This window comes from Accipiter gentilis, chromosome 33 (assembly GCF_929443795.1).
Source record: "Accipiter gentilis chromosome 33, bAccGen1.1, whole genome shotgun sequence".
NCBI classification, from domain to species: Eukaryota; Metazoa; Chordata; class Aves; order Accipitriformes; family Accipitridae; genus Astur; species Astur gentilis.
Window position 1 is genome coordinate 2,847,438 of NC_064912.1, and position 18,667 is coordinate 2,866,104.

The 18,667-nt window shown below is 47.0% G+C and overlaps 1 protein-coding gene across 3 annotated transcripts; it reads left to right on the forward strand.

The window, feature by feature from the left end:
* The first annotated feature begins 155 nt into the window (after positions 1 to 155).
* ANKS3 (ankyrin repeat and sterile alpha motif domain containing 3) lies at positions 156 to 18,074 on the forward strand. Of its 3 annotated transcripts, XM_049791289.1 has the most exons (18): positions 156 to 217; positions 3,615 to 3,715; positions 3,861 to 4,036; positions 4,361 to 4,559; positions 4,781 to 4,902; positions 5,620 to 5,701; positions 6,405 to 6,540; positions 6,857 to 7,015; positions 8,154 to 8,279; positions 9,203 to 9,318; positions 10,215 to 10,382; positions 10,915 to 11,039; positions 11,307 to 11,448; positions 12,050 to 12,222; positions 13,473 to 13,588; positions 14,488 to 14,571; positions 15,092 to 15,186; positions 15,429 to 18,074. In XM_049791289.1, the coding sequence occupies exons 3-17, from the start codon at positions 3,867 to 3,869 to the stop codon at positions 15,172 to 15,174; spliced, it is 2,001 nt and encodes a 666-aa protein (XP_049647246.1). In that variant the 5' UTR covers positions 156 to 217; positions 3,615 to 3,715; positions 3,861 to 3,866; the 3' UTR covers positions 15,175 to 15,186; positions 15,429 to 18,074. The 3 variants fall into 3 exon arrangements, 2 of the variants coding, with proteins under 2 accessions (XP_049647246.1, XP_049647245.1); XR_007504538.1 differs by lacking the exons at positions 156 to 217; positions 14,488 to 14,571; positions 15,092 to 15,186; positions 15,429 to 18,074 and adding an exon at positions 13,227 to 13,382 and having other exon boundaries at positions 3,619 to 3,715; positions 13,473 to 13,564; XM_049791288.1 differs by lacking the exons at positions 156 to 217; positions 3,615 to 3,715; positions 3,861 to 4,036 and having other exon boundaries at positions 4,478 to 4,559; positions 4,785 to 4,902.
* The last annotated feature ends 593 nt before the right edge of the window (positions 18,075 to 18,667 follow it).

The following is an 18,667-nucleotide window of genomic DNA, read 5'->3' on the forward strand; positions in this document are numbered from 1 at the left end:
CGCCCTCCCGCGGAGCCCGAATCCCATTGGCTGGCCTTCGCTCCGCCTCCTCACAGAGGCACCTTCTATCGGTCCAGCTCCTCAAGGGGCGGAGTCTTTCTTTTCACCGCGGAGGCTCTTGGTCTTTGTAGTCTAGAGGCTGGGCCCAGCGGAGGTTTCCCAGCATTCCTTGCGCGGGCGGGGCGATTTCCGGTAGCGGAGCTCACCGGGCGTGCAGGTGAGTGGGCGGCGGGGCCTGTGGCGGGTTGGGTCGGTGGTTGTTTTCCGGTGACTGTGGGGAGGGCTGGCTCGCGAGTAGCCGCTTATGGGGCCGTTCCCCAGGCGGTCGCCGGTCTTGGTGGACCCGTGATCGGAGGGGTTCCAGTCCTCTAGCTGAGGCCTACCCCGCCGCTGGGTCGAGACCTTGTTCCTAGGAGGGCCTCGGGAGAACTGTGGCCCGGTGAGGTGTAGGGATAACGTGCCTGAAACGTCCCTTTTGCTGCGAGACGTCTGGGAACGGCCACGTAGTTACCAGTTTGACAGCTACAAGCGGGCTTGCTCTTCTTCAAGTGCATCGTTGTGAGACTGGAGCCTGCTCGGCATCGAGCCCCGGGGTCTGTGGTGTCCAGCTGCCTTGGAGTGCTGTGCCTTGTCAGGCATAGACTCTGTGCTGAGGAATGTGCTCCCTAATGTGGCTGTTGAAGTGGTTTTGTCCCTCTTCTCTTGTCTTTTTTGGAGTGTATTATGTGCTTTAACGTGCCTGAGAGTGCCAGGCTCGTGGTACAGATGAAGAGCTTGGTATCTTTTCAACAGGCACACCTAGGGTTGAACCTAGGTGTTGTGGGTCCTCAGCTGGAGCTCATGCTGTAGGAATACTTTCTCTCACACACTGCTATCCTGTGAAAACTGATGTGATTCCTACAGCTGATGAGTGTGATTAACAAGCAGTGTTGGATTTATTCTGTGTTTGGAACTGGTTGCCTCAGTTGCTTCTCAGATTGCCTCCCATTTATTTTAGTATGGCTCTTCTGCCATTCTTTCATCTACTGTCACTTGTTCCTTAGGCATATCATCCAAAAAGGTATACTAAGGCACTTTTTGCTGCAGTTTTTGTATCAAGTTTTTAATGGTATATTTCTTTTTTTCTGCCTTCTGGTTTTCTCATCTGCTCAGACAGCAAACTCTCTGAATCCAGGACAGTGTGGTGTTTGCTACCTGGTCTGAGTCTCAGCACTGTAGCATTCTGATTCTGATAAATAGCTAGGTGTTGATGTAGTAAATATAACATTAATAACAGCCTCATGGGGCTGAGGAAGGTCTCTAACAAATGTTAACTTAATTGCTCTGCCCCAGAGCAAGAGAACAGCCTATAAACATTCAGGAGGTCTTTGTCTAGTTTATTCTTAGCAACTGAATCTCTGCTGGTAATCCATCACAGTGCTCTTGGTTTTACTTTTACAAGGATTTTTGTGGTCTTTAACCAATATCTTCCATGCTACAACTTAAGCCTGTTATATCCTGTTATATTCACCATGACCACAAGGAACAGATTATTTCTGTTGTCCTCTCTGCAGCAGCCATTTATATATTTGAAGGCTGTTATCACTTGATTCCTCCAGGCATCTCCTGTTCAGACCAGACAACCTTGATTTCATTTCACCCAGTCGTTTCATTTCAGTTTTTAGGGCTCTGGTCACTTTTATTGTTCTCCTCTGAATTCTGTTCAGCTGTCCTCTGTATTTGCTCAGGTGCTTGCTGAACACATCATGTTCCAGTTCAGGCTGGGGTGAAATCTCACTTAAAAAAAAAAAAAAAAAAAAAAAAAAAGGCAAAGACATAGGCAGTTAGAGCACAGTGCAAGTGGTAGGAATGAGACTGAGAGTCTTGAATATTCTGGAGTCAAGCATAACTCTTCTGTCATGTCAATATTGCCCTGTTGACTGTGGATCAACTTGTCAAAGTTGTGTTGGTAACTAGTACCTGATGTGGGGCTGATCCTAATAAAGACCAAATGCGTGATTTTTATAGTTAACATATCCAATTAACAAAGAGGTCTGCAGAGAGAAACAGTGAGCTTCACTTTCATCTGAATGTGCTTCCCCAAACTGTCCTAGATTTTACCTCCTTTAACTAGCTGTGAACATGCCTTTTTGCCTTCCAGGGGCAGCTTTAATCTGTTGTAGTGAGAAACACTCCTACTTTTCCCCCTTATGATCCACTTAAATCCACTTATATCTCCTTGTATTTTGATTGTGAAGCGGTCAGGTCTTCCTTTGTGTTCTGCCCCCCCCCCCCCCCCCCCCGCATATTCTTGCCTGAGGCCGTTGAGTTGCCAGTGTACTACAAATTGCAGCTATTAGTTACAATAGGTGCTTTTGCAGATATCTTAAGAAAGGAAACATTTATTAGCAGCACCTGCTGATTAGGTAGAGTGGATGGTGCTTTTGTAGTCTTAAAGGGAAGAAGGTGTGGAAAAAAAGCAAGGTGTGGGAGAAAGGATCCAGCTGGGGAGTAAAGAGGTGGGAATTAAAGGCATGTTGCTTATGTTATAAGAAAAGGTGCTTACAAGACAGACTCCCAATTCTTTAGAAATAGAAGTATCGTTTTGAAATGTTACAACTGAGGCAGTCGAAAGAGCAGCTGCTGCTGAAAAGCGTGTTCCTGCTCTTTTATGCTTCACCAATGCCAAATTTGGCATTTGCATGACCCCGGAATGAATCAGTCTGAGGAATTAAACTGGCTAGAAATTATCAGGAAAAAGAAAAAGATACTTTATGTTGTCTTTGCTGCCCAACTTAATATATAGTGGGACGAGGCAAATCCCAGAAGTGCTGCGTGGTGGGCAATGAGACTACAGGGAGGGGAAAGTGCTTCCTGTTGGATTGACTTGGATGTAGCCTGAAACTGCAGCTGAAGACCTCAGATGATAGATGCAGCTGTGTTGAACAGCTTTTTATGAAGTACCAAACAAGAACACTCTCCTGTGAGTGGTTAAAATGATTAATATGCAATTGCTCCCTAAGGCTAGGTTTGGGAAATAAACCTTTCAGACAGTCGTGAAACTGTACTAGCTTTGTAATTAAGTTACTGTCTGCAGGATGGTGGACATGCTCAGATAATGAATGGGCAGGTGCACTGCTGCTCGAAGTGTTTCAGTAATTTCCAAGATTCACAGAGATGGGATTGGGCTGCTTCTGAAGTGCTGAAACAATAAGTGGTTAGAAACAATCTACTTACAACCTGACGACATAATGAAGTGTGCACCCTATTCAGGTGATATTAACTACTTTTGAGAGCAGTGGACAGTTGTCATTATTAATGACCATGTCTTAATTTAAGCAGAGCTGTCCTGTAATATAAGACAGATGGAGAAAGATCAGGAATGTCTGACACATGAATTCTTAATTCTCAGTCTGAATTATAAAACATGCAGACCAAGTATTACATCCTTTTGTATTACACTGAGCATGCCATCAGCACTTAAATAGGCATTTAGTCTTCTCTTGACAAGGGTATCTGAAGCTGCCTTAGGCCTATTTTGATTAGAAGGGGGGGAAATAAAGCTAGTGCTTCTGAACTCTTAAAATGAGATTTGAAAGATGGCTTTATAGCATTATTGGCTTTTATTTTTCTAGTGTATTCAAGTCCCAGAGTCCACTGCAGCAAGAAAGAACTGCCAGCAAAAACTCCTCAGCAAGTCTTACTGCTTCAGGCTAAGGAGGTGATCAAAGTACAGGTAGGAATTTGAAGCACTATACCTCTGAGATGACCTCACCTTCTAAGCCCATGGCACCTTGGAGCTATAGTGCAACAGATGATGCTGTGTTCTATAGAAAATGGAGATGAGCAGCTGAAAGTTCTGCTTTGCTTTGGTTACTCAGGGCGGGATGTCAGAGCTGAGTGATGAAGCCAGTGAGTCGGAGCTGCTGAGCCGCAGTCTTTCCATGTGGCATGGGGTTGGTCAGATGATCTGTCGGGAAGAGCTGGACGTTCCCCTGGACTTGCATACAGCCTCCTCCGTTGGCCAGTATGAAGTGGTGCAGGAGTGTATTCAGCGGTAAGGAGGGGCTGGGAGGGACACAGGTCTACGGTTACTTGCTGCCAGTTATGGTTTTTCACTGGCTGCTGTACAGGTTGGTCTAACATTGCAACAGGGGCACACTGCTGGAACTCCAAAGGGTTCTTAGGCACAAAGTTTCAAGGGGTGAGTCTGCTGATAATTTTTATCTTGAGCGGGTAGAAATTCCCATGCAGGTTTCAGTGCTAGAATTCTTTTCAGCTTTCTGTCAATACAGTGATGACAGCAAGAGGCGGCGGGAGCCTACTGTGATCTACAGCTCCAGTACAGTAGTTCAGCTGAATTCTTTTCTCTGTTATTTAGTGGAGATCTGGATTTAAATAAGAGGAATTGTGGTGGCTGGACTCCACTGATGTATGCCTCCTACATTGGGCATGACACCATTGTGCACCTGCTGCTGGAAGCGGGAGTGAATGTGAACATCCCAACACCAGAAGGGCAGACGCCGCTCATGCTGGCCTCCAGCTGTGGAAATGAAAGTGTTGCTTACTTTCTTCTACAGGTGTGTATCCCATAATAAATAGGTAAAGCCACACTACATGGTTTAAATGCACAGGGTAGGATTCTCCACCAGTTGCAACCAAAGTGTGCAATTTGTGTTTTGTTGCGAGTTCAGCTTCCTGACAGGGATTTAAACTCTCTTGGTATCACAGCACAGAGGGGCAGTGGCTAAGAGACCCAGCAGAGGGGGTGCAGTAAAGAACATTCTCTGTTCTCTTGAAGCAAGGCGCAGAGCTGGAGATGAAGGATATTCACGGCTGGACTGCGTTATTTCACTGCACTAGTGCCGGACATCAGCAGATGGTCAAGTTCTTACTGGACAATGGGGCAAATGCCAACTGCAAGTAAGGAGGAATTTGTCATTTCATTTCTCAAAAGATATCTCATTTCAGATGTGAAAGCAGAAGTTGGCATGCAAGCACACTCGAACACAGAGAAGATGCCTGCTTTTGTTTTTCCTCCTGTACCTTAGGAAGTATGCACACTCTATTAGCTAATACAAGGAAGGTGACCTGCAAACTGAACAGTGAAGTCTGCCCATGTTGTCACTGTTTGTTTAACTAAGATCAAGAGAAATTAGATTTACTGCTTGTTTAATTATGGGCTAAACTCTGAAAGCAAACAGGTGCAACACCTTCTGAACTCAAGTGCACTTTACAAGTCTTTCTATTGAATTTTCTCTGCACTTGGAGTTCAGTTTGGTTTTTTTTAGTGTGCAGTGCACTCCTGTGTCTTGGGAATTGCCTGTACATTTATGTGTATTGAATTGCATGAGGTCAACAAGAGGTTCCTGCTTTGTTAGCTCCTGCAAAACTGATTTTGCCAGTGAAAGGCAGATCTGCAGCTGGAAGAGTAATCTGTTGCTGTGAGTAACACTTACTGAATCTCCACTGGGAGTTTTACTGAGATAGACCAGGGTGCAGTAGAACAGCTGATACATGGTAGAGTTTGTGATCAGCTGAGGGTAGAGGCTGGAGATACCCTACTAGGGTATGGCAAGGACTGCAGCGTATTTCAGCTTTGATTATCCTAGTCCATGTGTGCATTTATTCTCTCTTTAGGGAGCCTGTGTATGGATATACACCTCTGATGGAAGCAGCTGCTTCTGGCCATGAGATAATTGTTCAGTACCTTCTCAATCATGTAAGTGATTGTAAGAATCAGTCATGTAAGTCAGTTCTCTGTAAAGCTGAAAACCTGTGGTTTCAGCCCTCAGAGGAAGAACCACAAGTTTGACACAAGACTTTTTACAATGTTATGTTTGATCCTTGGTGACAGTCACCTCTGAAGTCCCAGACTTCCAGGACTGTTCTCAAAGTATGTGCTTTCTGAAAGCTAGTACTCTGATTTTACACTGGCGTTGCATGAATAGGAGTGAGGTCTAACTGCCCAGATTTAACTAAATAATGACTGAATTGGAAAACAGCTAAAGCAGTAATCTCTATATTGTGTTTACATGTTTGCATGCTCAGGCTAATGGGCATCTTCTGCCTCCACAAAACTTATGAGTGTGCATGTGTCAATGTTAAACAATTTGGTTTTAATATCCCATTTAACTGGTCCAGCTTACTTCCAGAAGGAGGCAGCAATGCAAACTGTTTTTCAGATGAAACAAACTAGTTCCCTGTGGCAATGCACAAGAGCCATATACCTGGGCTACTCAGCATTCAGGGACTGGGGAGACTGGGTAACTAGAAAGGCAACAAGGTATTAGTGGAGCTTGAACTGTCTGTCAAACTTGAGCCTGTATTTGTGATGGAGGAACTAAGACAATTCTTTGGCTTCTTTGAATTTTTTGTGTATAGTGTCCTCTGCTATGTATGTTTTAAATGTGTTTTTTCTACAGGGAGTGAAGGCAGATGTCAGAGATAACACTGGAGCCACAGCACGGACACTGGCCATGAAGTATGGACATACAAAGATTGTGGGGCTGATAGATTTGCATGCAGCCCCAGTGCCCAAGGTCTTCTGCAGGGGTCCAGGTAATAGAGAGATGTTTTAGCTTGTTCATTTTAAGATATAACCTGAAGAGAGGTGTTTATTTTGAAAGTATGTTACTGTGTTTATGGGGTAGTACTAGCTGGTCTGTCCTGGAAATTCCAGCATTTCTGAGGATGGAAGAGGCATGGATCCAACATTTTTTTTTGCCTGCTGGCCCTTTTCTGACCTAGTTAAACTGTTTCACCCTCCCTCTTTTAATGTTTCTGGGGTTTTTTTCTACTGCATTTATAGGACCAGTAGTAAATAAAGTAGGTAAATGAATTACTGTGCTGCTAACAATCTGCGTTTGAACTACAGGAAAATATGAAGAGCTGAGTTCCTCAGATGAATCATGTTCTGCTCCCCAGAGACAGAGACCTGTTCGTAGGACCAAGGGTCCCAGCATCCATGATGGACCCCAAGCTTTGGCTAAGATAACAGCAGTTGGAATCGGGGGAAAGAAGCAATCTCGCTATGGTGAGAATAGTTAGAAGCCTAACTGAGAGTCCTTTGAGGTCTCAAATGCTTTGCAGCTATTTCTGTGCCAACAATTTTTTCTCTTCATTTGGGATTCACACGTGGTTTGTACAGAAACAAAGATAGCAAACACCATCATAACAAGGCTATCCAATATCTGGTTTAAAAAGAAAACCCCTTGAACTCTTCTGTCAGGGCTGGATATTGATGAGTGGAACACTTCTATGGAACAAACACTTCTCTTACCTCAATTACTGTTCCCCTGACTCTTGAGAACAGTCCAGCTTCCCTTTTTGAGGTAGGCTCAAAAGTTCGAGAACGCTTCTCAAGCCGATGACAGAGGAAGTGGTTATACAGGCCAAGAAATCATTGATCGTGGAAGTGAACTTGCTGCTCCTAGACCTGTCAGTTTTGTCTTCCCTGATGCTTGAAATACTACTAAAAATGAGATTACAAAACCTTTGCAATAGGCCAAGAGAAAGATGATCCCAGTTCAAACATCAACCCCTGGATGCAGTGGTATGAGTTTTGTTTTCTTGTGTGTGTGTCATAGCCATAGATTTTTCTCAGGTTGTCTAGAATAGCCAAGAATATGGACTTAAAAGCATGTTCAAAGTTCGGTTCATCCTCATAATACAGATACATATTATCCCATGGGTAGTGGCTGTATCAAAATGATACTGTCAGCCTCTTAAATCATAGTGGGATGCTACTAGTGTTTTAACACAGATGCAGAGGGGTTGGTTTTACAGGGTGTGCTTGGCTGGGGCTGGGACATGGCTGGCACTTGCTCTCTTAAGCAGATGTTTTTCCCCTTTGTCAGTTGTGGTATGAAGAGGAGAGGAAATGCTGAAAGCTGCTATTTAAGGTGCACCTCTGCCATAAGGCAGTTTCCTCTGGCTTTTTTTTCAATGCCACCATCTAAATCAAGTACAGCTGATGTGGGTTTGTGAGGGAGACTGGAGGTGTATGCTTCTTAGTTTTCCCTCTGTGCTTTTTAGACTGAAACCTGCTAGTTGAGAAGACAGTCTCTTCTTTTGATTATTTTCAAATCCCTGAGTGGTTGTTTTTCCTGCTGGAGCCTCCCTGGTAACTTGCATCCTAATCTTTGTTTGCTCTCCCTTCCTCTTGCACACAGAGCAGGTCCCTCCTCAGGGCTACGTTACCTTCAATGATGATGGTAGCTGTGAAGCAGACAATATCCGGAATCGGGATGTTACCTCTCCAATTAATGAGCAAGATGTGGAGAGCAGTAGCAGCAGGGGTAAGTCACTGCCTCAGAAAACAGTCTGGCTTGCAGTGCACACCTGGATGTGAGACCAACCCCTTGGCTTGCATGTTCCTTTCCCACTAAGGTGTTGAGGATTGGAGTATCTTGTGAGGAAAGGCTGAGAGTGCTGGGATGGTTTAGCCAACAGAAGAGAAAACTTAGTGGGGATCTCATGAATTTGTAGAAATAATCTGAAGGGAGGGTGTAAAGAAGATGGAGCAAGGGTGTTTTCAGTGGTGTCCAGTGACAGGACAAGAGGCAGTGGGCACAGACTGAAAGACAGGAGGCTCCCTCTGAACATAAGGAAATGCTTTTTTTTTTTTTTTTTTTTTACTGCGAGGGTGACTGCACACTGGAGCAGGGTGTCAAGAGAGGTTGTGGAGTCTCCATCCTTGGAGATGCTCTTGGACATGGACCTGGGCAACCTGCTGTAGGTGATCCTGCTTGAGCAGGGGTTTGGACAAAATGACCTCCAGAGGTGCCTTCCAACCTCACCATTCTGTGAAGCAGCACAAAGGAAAGATCTATGGGCAGTTCCTAAATTAATAAAGGATAATGTGTCTGTGCATTGGCTCTGGGCTCAAGGGAAGGCCTTTCCTGTACTAATGGGAGTGCAGGCTTGGTAGTGATAATCCACTTTTCCACCCCATAACCAAGAACCTCACAGAAACATGCACACTCGGCCTTCCTGTTCTCTGTGGTACTAAACAGACTTGGAGAAAGATTAGTGCCTGGGATCAGATGTGATATTTCTGTCTCAGAATCGTCTTGTGTCATGAGTGCTGCATATGAAGCCTTGCTCTGGGTTTCTCCTTCCTTTACAACTCCAGCAGGTTTTGCTGGTAATTGTGTAGCAACAACAGCATTGAGTGTAAGGAAGTTGAACGTCAAACTTCTTATTTCCTATTCCTTTTTAGAGGATAACATTTTTTTCACCAACAACTTGGCAACTGTCAGGAGCAGCAGCAGCAGCAGTGAATGCCTGACCAAAGCCTTGGGAGTCAGCAGTGAAGGCTCCTTGGAAAGCAATGAGGTGGGTTTTTCAATTTTTCTTTCTGTGCCTTCAGCTTAGCCAGTGCTGTCACTCTTCCACAGCCTGCTATGACACTACCTCCACAGGAGGCTGTAGTACCTGGCTGGGTGAGGAAGAAACAAGAAAACCAGTTTCCATGTTTGAAGGCTATGGATTGGCTTGTTTGATCTCTGGCTAGTAGTCAACTCTCAGAGCATACTCACTCTAGAGCAGGTTGTTGGTGGCTAGTCAGTAATTTTTAAGTTCTGTTCAGCTTCTGAACTCTTTACAGACTTCTAGCTAGGTGGTCATCAATAAAGGATGTGACTTGCTAGAGCTGGGTCAGTCCTTGAGCTTGGCAAGGTAGCAGGCAGTATAGTAAGATTTAGAGAAGCACAGAAGTGCTGTATTGGCGTTTCTGAAGTACAGAAGGGGCAAGAGGTTGGTTCTCTCCATGGTTCTCCATACTCTATGGTTCAAGGCACAGCTCTCATGGTTCAGGACATAGCTCTGGGGCTGATGTACAGAAGGGTGATATAGCTGAACATGAGCAAAAGTCCTCTGTATCTTGAGGAGCTTCCCACAGGTAGAATCTCAGTGCATTGTATTGGTTCAGGGAAGATTCAGCATTGCCCTTTGCTTTGGCTGGCTGGCTTGCTCTGGCATGTTGCTTCCTCAGCTAGGATTGCAAGAGCCTCATATGATTCCATGGTACCAAGCTGCCATCTTGGGAGTGATGACTCAGCCCCTTCTAATAAAGGCTTTGTTAGTCTTTGTTGCCTGTGTTTGTGGACCACTGCCTGGATTTAGAGCTTGGGACTTGCAGGATTCTGCACTTGCTAGCTGTAGTGATCTCGATATCTTTGCATGATCACCCTTGGCCTTTCCATTTTGTGGCTTTTTTCTATCTTTTTTAGGATTCTGACCATGCAAACAGTCCCCCCAGTCGGAAACAAGCCAAGAGCTTTAAGATCAAGAACCGCTACAGCAACAGTGATAGCCAGTGGACCCACTGCCCAGGGAAAGCTGGGGGCTCTAGTCAGTATCTAATCCTTCCTGAGCCTCCTGCCTATACAGGGCCCCAGGTAACTATGCACAGAAAGTTATCTTTGAAGTAATGCAGACTGTGTCACTCTATCAAGCGTGGGAGGTTTTTCCAAGGTTGCCTAAGCTGCTTTCTTGGCCTTCTCAGATAAAAGGGAAGTTGTTGCCAAAACACCTTTGATTCCAAACCTCTGCCCAAACTTAAATGCTTCTGAAGCAGCAATTTCTTGTACAAAGAACTGTTTGCGTAGGTGTTGCTGTTGCTTGGAGGGGTGTTCTAGACCCTTCAGGCCTGTGGGTGTGCTACCAGACATGGCTATGGCGAGGACTAGGGCAGATGTTGGTGTGTCCTTCTCTGCATTTGTTACAGGAGGCAATGGCTGCAGCAGACAGGCCAGTCCTGTTGTGTTATGTGACTATGGAGAAGGGCAGTTAACCAGGGGAAGTCGTTGTTGCTGCTAGAACCCAGGAAGGCATAACAGCAACATGAGGAAGCAGATCTTTATGATTAAGAGGAATAGTAATGCTTTTGTTTGTGAGGGTGTAAGTAAGTTTGTTTTGGATGGGCTGCAGGACCTGGCAACATTCCTTGAGCAGATTGGGTGCCTGAAGTATCTGCAAGTGTTTGAGGAGCAAGATGTTGACCTCCGGATCTTCCTGACCCTCACAGAGAGTGATCTGAAGGAAATAGGCATCACGTGAGTGTTTGTAATGTAGTTCTTATCTTTCCCCTCGCAAACCATGCACACAGCCTGGTCAGGAAAGTTAAGCTAGTGAGTGATTTTCTGTTCCGGCTGTCTCCCTCACAATTTTGATATCCCCTGGTTCTTGGTTGTAACAGGCTCCTGGTTTTGGAGGTGCCTTGGAGGAACCAGGAGACTGCAGAGGTCCTCATGGCACCCTATTGGGCCTAGGGCCAGGTGGTGCCGTGTTTGGTCCCTGACAGTTTGCCATTCTCCCACCAGTCTGTTTGGACCCAAGAGGAAGATGACCTCTGCCATTGCCCGATGGCACAGCAATGCTCGGCCACCCAGTGATGCCCTGGAACTGGCCTACGCAGATCGGCTGGAGGCTGAAATGCAGGAATTGGCCATTCAGCTGCACAAGGTAAGAAGTCTGCTATGAGCTGCTCAGTGCCTTATCACACTACAATAAGTGATTGGTAGCATATTTTTAGATTGTATCTCTAATGGCCTGGGGTAAAGGAAAAGACATCTCTTCCAGTGGACACACTTGGTGTCAGGTAGATCAGGAAACACCGTAAGTGCAGCTTATCTGCTACTCATCTTCTGTGCTCTGTGCTTGTGAAGTCTTTATGTCAGGGTTTCCCATTCACGGGAGAACTAAAAGTGTGAGTGGGAGGAATTGAATAACTACTCTTTTTCAGTAGTGTCATTTTTATGGTGACGTTTGCAGCCATTAGTGAACAGACTTCTCTTGATTTGGGAAATTGGGCCTACTGAGTATCGTTACAAATGGAGAGGAAGGGGGAATTGTAACCGTGGGGCTGGTTTTGGTGTGGAGAGAAACTATTCAGCATGCAAGCCTTATCCAGCTTCCTTTCCCACTGGGTTGGGTGCAATTTTGCAGGAACCCTCTGGCTGCCTAAGCCATTAAAATAGCAGGGACTCCAGGGATGTGTCAGAGCAGGCACATATGAGTGATGTACAGTACTCCCAGGCTAAGCCTCCGTTCTGCTCTGCTGTAGAGGTGTGAAGAGGTGGAGGTGATGAAGGGCCAGGTGTGTCAGGAGCAGAAGCTGCGTGCAGTGGCTGAGAGCTGTTTGATGGAGCGGGATGAGACCTGGAATGCCATACAGTGCCAGCTCAAAGAGGCTCAGGCCATCACCAAGGATGCTGGAGTCCTGCTGGATCAGATCAAGTAAGTCATTCCCAGGAGTTGGCACTAAGGCTACTGGGAAACAGGATTTGGGCTGTACAGAGGTCAGAAGTCATATTGACTGTCTTACAGGTGATGCTTAAGGTAAGGCAGGAGAGCTCTCCAGGCATCTGAACCCATTTTTGATCCTGCCTGACTTTTCTCTAGTGGAAAGCCACAGCCATATGAGCAGATGTGAAGCCTTAATCAGATGCAGGAGCTATAAATGGCCTGACTTCTCAGAGATGCTGGGTGCTCCTGTTTCAACTAGAAGGAACCAAAAGGCTAAGTCCTTTGTGCTTGTATGAGACCCAGTGACCAGGGTATAACTTGGTGATCGGGTGAAGGCAGGAAAGAGTTTCTAACTTCCGAACTGTATCATCAAAGGACTTGCAATATCTTGCCCCGGCTAGTGAAGAATACTTTTCTTGTAACTCTGACACCTAGCAGAAAAACCTGCCCAGTTCATTCACATCACTGCCTTTGAGTTCTGTCTTCCCCTGCCTTTTGTTGCCTTTGTGGTGCTTTTCTCCCTGCCCCACTTGGACTTCTGTCATGGGCCCTGTTCTGTCCACTGGTAGAACAGACACGTCCTTGAAGGTGGCATTAATCCTACTGCTTATAGATCCTAGCCCAACAGGGAATGGTGTCTGCTCCCTACCAAGCCAGGGTGAACTGGCATTGGCTTCCAGAAGGACAGCAGAGCAATATTGCCAGCTGCAAGGGGCAAAGCACTTGTCTTTTCCCCCCAATGGAGGAGCTGAGGCTGCCTGGTAGAAGGGCCCTGCCGTGCTCTGAGGATACACTGTTTGAATTGATGGTATGATGATGACAGCCAGAGAACTTCATGTGCCTCTTTTGCTTTAACCTGATGCCTGTCCTGAGGTAGCTTCACTTGCCCATTAGAAACCTTGGATCAGGCTTGATTCTCATATAAACCAGGTGTAGCCCCTGGCTTGGGCTTTCTCCTGCTCACCCCGCCCCCTCCTTCTCTTCTCCCCCCGCAGCTCCTCTGTGGACAGGGGCAGAGATTGCTGTGGAGATGGGGCACAGTGGAGAGCGCCCTGAGCTTTGTCTGGGGCACGTCTTCCTCTTCCTGGGAAGGAACAAGGAGCAGTTTGTAACCCAGGGCGTTAGATGCGGTCCCTCGGCACCCCAAGCAGGTACTTGCAGGATGTAGGAGTGCACAGACTGGCATGTTGTTCCAAGAAGTGTCCCTGTGCATTTCTGATGGGCTTTGTCTTGTTTGGCAGATCCTGTCAAGCAGAGCTGTCCTCCCGGCTAACCCAAGAGCAGGCAGTCGGCAGAGTGCTGGATACAAAGGTGCAGCTGGGAACTGGTGAGAGCAGGCGGCCTGGTGAGCGTCCAGGTGAGGAAGAGCTTATCAAACTACAGAAATGGGTGCAAGGGGTGGGTAAACAGCAGGAGGCCTCAGAGCAAGCCACATGTTTGTCTTTCATTGCTGAAAGGACACAGGTAGAAGTGATTTGGAAATGGAGGAGCAGCCAAACTGTTAAATTTAATGTAAAAATTCTTGCTCAGGGAAAGCATTTAAAGCACATGGGGCGTTTGGACTTCAACTGCAGCAGAGTTTCTCAGCAACTTTTGATTCCTAGCAAGTGGGAAGTTTTGGGGTCTGGCAGGTGTTTGTGGCTAAAAATACAAAGCTGTAGTGCAGACACCCAGAGTGGCAGCCCTGCTTCATTGGGCCTGTGGCTTCCCCTTCCTACGCTGCAGTCTGTGGGTACCTCGAGTGTTACCACACTGTGCACTAGAGCAAGGACTGAATCAGAAGCTGAGCTTCGTTCCCTGACCCAGTCTGGGGGATTGTGCTGTTCGGTCCGTGGGGCAAACTGATGTACGTGGCTGGGCAGGCTTGGTCCACCGGCTCCTTGTCACGAGGAGTTAGCAAGTGATCCTGCTGCCTGTGACAGGCTTCCAGATATGTACTCTTTGCTGCTTGTGTTTTAAAAGTGAGACAAGTAGAGATCCTGTTGATTTCTGTCCACTACACTTAATCTCTGAGATTCATTTAATGTATGACCCAGCCATATATTAACAAGTAAAACATTCTTAAGTGGTAGAATTGCCATAAAAAAAACCAACTCAGTTTGTCACAGGCAGTTCCAGCTCTCCTCCCATTGACTCAGAACCCTGAACTAGAGCTGCTTTGGGTGCAGATGCTTCACAGCAGCACCAAACCCTTGTCTCCCCTCTGTCACAGAGAGCGTACAGATTGATTAAAAGTGTGGTTCCTCTTTCTTGCAGTACTGGAAGGATGGCCACCTTCCTTGAAGTCTCTGAGCTTGCCTGAGCTGTCAGCTGTCCTAGAAGAGTGTGTGGGAGAAATGGGTAAGGTGGGGGGAGGACTCCGGACACATGAAGTGACTGTTGCGCTGGAGGGGGAGGCATGGTTGGGCAGGTTTTTGATGATTTGGCATTGGTAGTTTGGAGGGACCTAACAATCCCTTCTCATTCAGGGAATTCCCCAGGCTCTGAAGTTGGTGCTGGCGTTTTCTTGCACTTCATCTCATTGCAGATCTTGGGCTCAGCCTCATCCTCTGCTGACAGGTCGAGGCTGAGAGAAGGGGGTATGTGGCCCCCTGCATCTCTCCTGCTTAGTGGTCAGAGCTGATTGTGAAGTGGTTCCCAAAGCCTGTGTCCTGTTCTCTTGGTGACAGGAACTTGTCCCAGCAACAGGCAGAGAGCAGAGATGCTCCTGTTTTCAGGGCACTGGAAGCTAAGGGGCAGAAGGCAGCATGAAGGCAGCATAACAGTGGCTGAATGCAGACTGCAGCCTGTTCTTTACTGCTTGCTGGCCTATTGGTAAGACTGATTTTTTTTTTTTTTTTTCCTTTTGGTTTGTCCTCAGGAAAAGCTCTGCAGACTGTGACTCAAAACCTCCAAAGGCTCCAAGCCCCAGGCCAGAGTGGGCAGAGCTGGCTAGAGCCATAACAAAGCAGGAGGGTGAGTGGGAACTAATGATAGCCACAGAGGGCTGTGGCATTGAGGGGGGCATCATTCCTTGCAGCAAGTAACAGCCATCTGCTGCATGTGCCCGGTGCTCACTCATAGCCTGCACACTGAGGCTGTACTCTAACTAATCCTTATGCGCCCTCTGGTTGGTTTTCTCTTTGGAAAATCCTTAATCCCCTTGTCTCTGTCCCACTGAAAGGGTGACTGTCCTCTTTTTTTCCTGGTGGCTGCAGGAATACTGACGTCGGGTGACTGTTCCACCCGGAAGCTGAGTGTGCCTGAGAGAATGAGCGCGAGGGTTGTGCTGGCAGCACTGCAGCTCTGCTGAGGGTGCTGCAGCAGCTGGTGGATGTGTGGAAGGAGGTCTCAGCCATCAGAGAACATGCCTGGGAGAACGAGGGGCAGCAGAAGACAACCCAGCAGCTCTTTGGGCCTGACTGTTGTCTGGGTTCCCAGGATCATTGTTGTTCATACCAAAACGTTAGGTTAAGAGGAGAAGCACTGAGCCCAGAAGTTTTATCTGTCTTAAGCTTCCTGCAGCCCTTGTCATTCAGGGCTGTGTGGTGTTAGAAGGTTGACAGTTACCCACAGCTATCGATTAATTATCCTTTTCTGCATTCTATCCCCCCCAAGGCGTCTGACACTTACCCTGGCTGCTCCTATGCCACGTGGATCGGCACAGAAAATGTATCTGAGGCAGTAAGGAAGGCAGGTTTGTTGTGGATGGGTAAAGTGAGTAGAGTTTGTAATGTTTGGCTTAAGCTGCAGCGAATCTCATGCAGCCCTAATTTCTAGCTGGAATGTCTGCTCTACTGCCATCCCAGGTCTGTGCTTCAAAACCTTTCCTCCAGCCAGCCCACCCTGGTTTGCTTCAGATTCTTGCCCTCCTCGGGGGTTGTTTGTGATCATGTGATTTAGTCCCCAAGAACTCATTTTTGTGGTAAATGCTTTATGGCAGAGACTGTCCATCTGGTTTGTCAGTGCCAAGATCCCAACACTGACAGTGGTTACAAAGCAGATGTTTTCCTGGAAGGACATGAGAGAGAACAAAGAGCTTGAGACTGTTCATTCTTCTGTGCCTCTGGCAAGCAGCAGAGTGCCAAGGCAGGCAGAACAAGAACAGAGGGATAGCTCTGTCCCACATGGGAGATGGGCAAAAGAAATCACATCCCAGACGTAGCTGTGGTGCAAAGCTTTGGTCCTCAACCGCTGCCTGCCTTTGATTTCCAGGCTTTAGTGTTTAGGAACAGTTCTGCCAAGGCATTCTCATGTTGGTGGTGTGGGTGTTTTCAAAGGGCAGACAAGTGGTGCAGGAAGAGACTGCCTTTCCAGGAGACTGCTCCATCTCTTGGAGCTGGGTGAGCAGCCACAAGGGCTCTGGTGGCAGTTATGTTGATGTAAAATGGTTTCTAGTGCCTCTCTGTTCCTGTGTATTGCTGAGTCTTGTGGAGGGCGGGGAAACCAACAATCAACAAAACCTGTAGTCTGTGAGAGATGGCCTTGATCAGTCTGGAAAAGTATCTTTGGGATGAGGAAGAAACTGTGTGTTCCTGCTGATTTTTGGACCTTGATCACAGATGCCAAAATACAAAAATCCATTCTGGCTCCATCCTTTGAGCTAGTCACCCCTTCTGATCAGCAGCCTAAGACCATATAGGCAGACTTGAAGGCTAGTCCGCACTTGGTAAAGATGACACCTAGTTTGACTGTTCTACTGGTGCATCTGTGCTTCCTGGGGACAGTCGTGGGGCACTGAGGTAGGTATGGCCTGTGCTGATGTGAACCTGCCCTGCTGGCAGCTTGTATGTGCTTGGCAGTGTGCTCAGCTGTGTGGGGCTGCTTTCTACTCATGTTTAACTCTTAAACTTAACATGGCACACTGTTTTTTCATCTTTAGCAAATGACATGGGTATATGCATGTGGGTGTCTGGTGCTAGCTGTGCAGCAGGCAGTGGGACAAAGCTGCAGGAGATTTCACCCTGAAGAATTAGTTTTGATGAGGTGGAGCCAATTCTCCCAAAGCAGCATCCCTGACAGCTTCTTGGAGTATTGAGGCTGTTCTGGGAAGAATATTTTGGGCTCTGTCCTTCATACCCTGTTACTGGAGGAATGGTGGGGGGTGCCAAGGCAGTTTGCACTGCCCTCTCCCTAGCCTTTGGTGATGTCTCTGGCTGTGCTAGTACAGGATTGTCAGTGCTGTGTCCCTTGGAAGCCCAGACTTGAATTTAAGGCAAGATGCCTGTAGGGAAAGGGGGAAAGTTTTCATAGAAGGAAAAAAAAAACCCAACAACAACAAAAAAAAAAAAAAAAACCAACAAAAAAAACCCCTACCAAACCACAACCAACCAAAACCCAAGTGAAGGGGCCTAGGAGCAGCTGGAGAGCAAGGGAAGCCCTAGCTCAGTAATGCCTTTAGAGCTGGATAGGCTGGGTAGGAAAGTGGGTGGTTGGAAGGAGAGACTACACAGACTTGGGGCTGGCTTTGCTAGGTCATAGGGTGGAAGAAAGGGGTTTTTTTGGGGGGTAAGATGGTACATACAATAGATTGTAATGCTTGGGGGCCTGGGAAAAGGGGGAGGTGAGATGCAGCAGTGTATGTATGAAGGAAAAGGAGAGCCCCACAGAAAAGGTGCTGCAGGAGCCCAGATGCAAAGGCTTAAAGGAGTGCTAGAGTAGCCTAAGGAGGACAGCAGGGAGAGGATTTTATAGAATAATGTTTCCCTTGGGAGGCAATACCTGAAGTGGAGGACTTTAAACAGCATTCATTGCTGAAAGGGTGGCTGTGCAGGCAGCAGGGAGTCTGGTGCTACCCTAAGGCAAGCTGTCTGAATAAAATTGTATTTGCTGACTTGGATAAAATAATAAAAACTGAAAACCTGTTTCTGGTGTGTGGGTTTCTCTGGAGGGAGTTGGGGTTGTAGAATCATTAATAACCTCACTAATTTATTTCAGGACAATCCATAATACATACAGCACTTTCCAGCTTCCTCTCCCAGGTGGTCACATGCTGAGGGGTCTGGGACTGCCTTATCCATGGCTTCCCAGCCCTGCCTGGCTCCTGTTGGAGGTGACACCCTTGCAGCACTAGGTGGGTAGGTGATGTGGGAATTCATGTGTTCAGGCAGAGCCAGAGCTGCGGAGGAAGAGCATACACAGGTAACAAAGTATGTGCTCCTCTGAGTGCTCAGCTCTTTCCTTCCTAGCCCCTGAAGAAGGTCCTGGTTGCATGACAAAAGTTGTCTCTGCACTAATTCAGAAATGAGTTTAGGCCTTGTTGAGTTGCGTGCTGGTATTTTCCTCTCAGGATGAAGTACTGATCTTGTGCCCAGCTCTGGTCTGAGACTGGTGGGAGCTGTTGGTGTGACTGTGCTCTTCTAAACCTTCAGCCAACCTCTGATCTGTCACTAGAGACAGGCACGTGAGAGGATGCCAGTGAGCAGCTATCACAAAAGTTTTAAATAGGGCAACATAA

What these genes read in the sequence shown, in the direction of transcription:
- ANKS3 (XM_049791289.1), top strand. Translation starts at nt 3,867, where the DNA reads ATGTCAGAGCTGAGTGATGAAGCCAGTGAGTCGGAGCTGCTGAGCCGC. An exon ending in CTGCCTATACAGGGCCCCAG is followed by an intron (nt 10,383 to 10,914) that starts GTAACTATGCAC and finishes GATGGGCTGCAG; the next exon opens with GACCTGGCAACATTCCTTGA. An exon ending in GCGGCCTGGTGAGCGTCCAG is followed by an intron (nt 13,589 to 14,487) that starts GTGAGGAAGAGC and finishes TCTTTCTTGCAG; the next exon opens with TACTGGAAGGATGGCCACCT.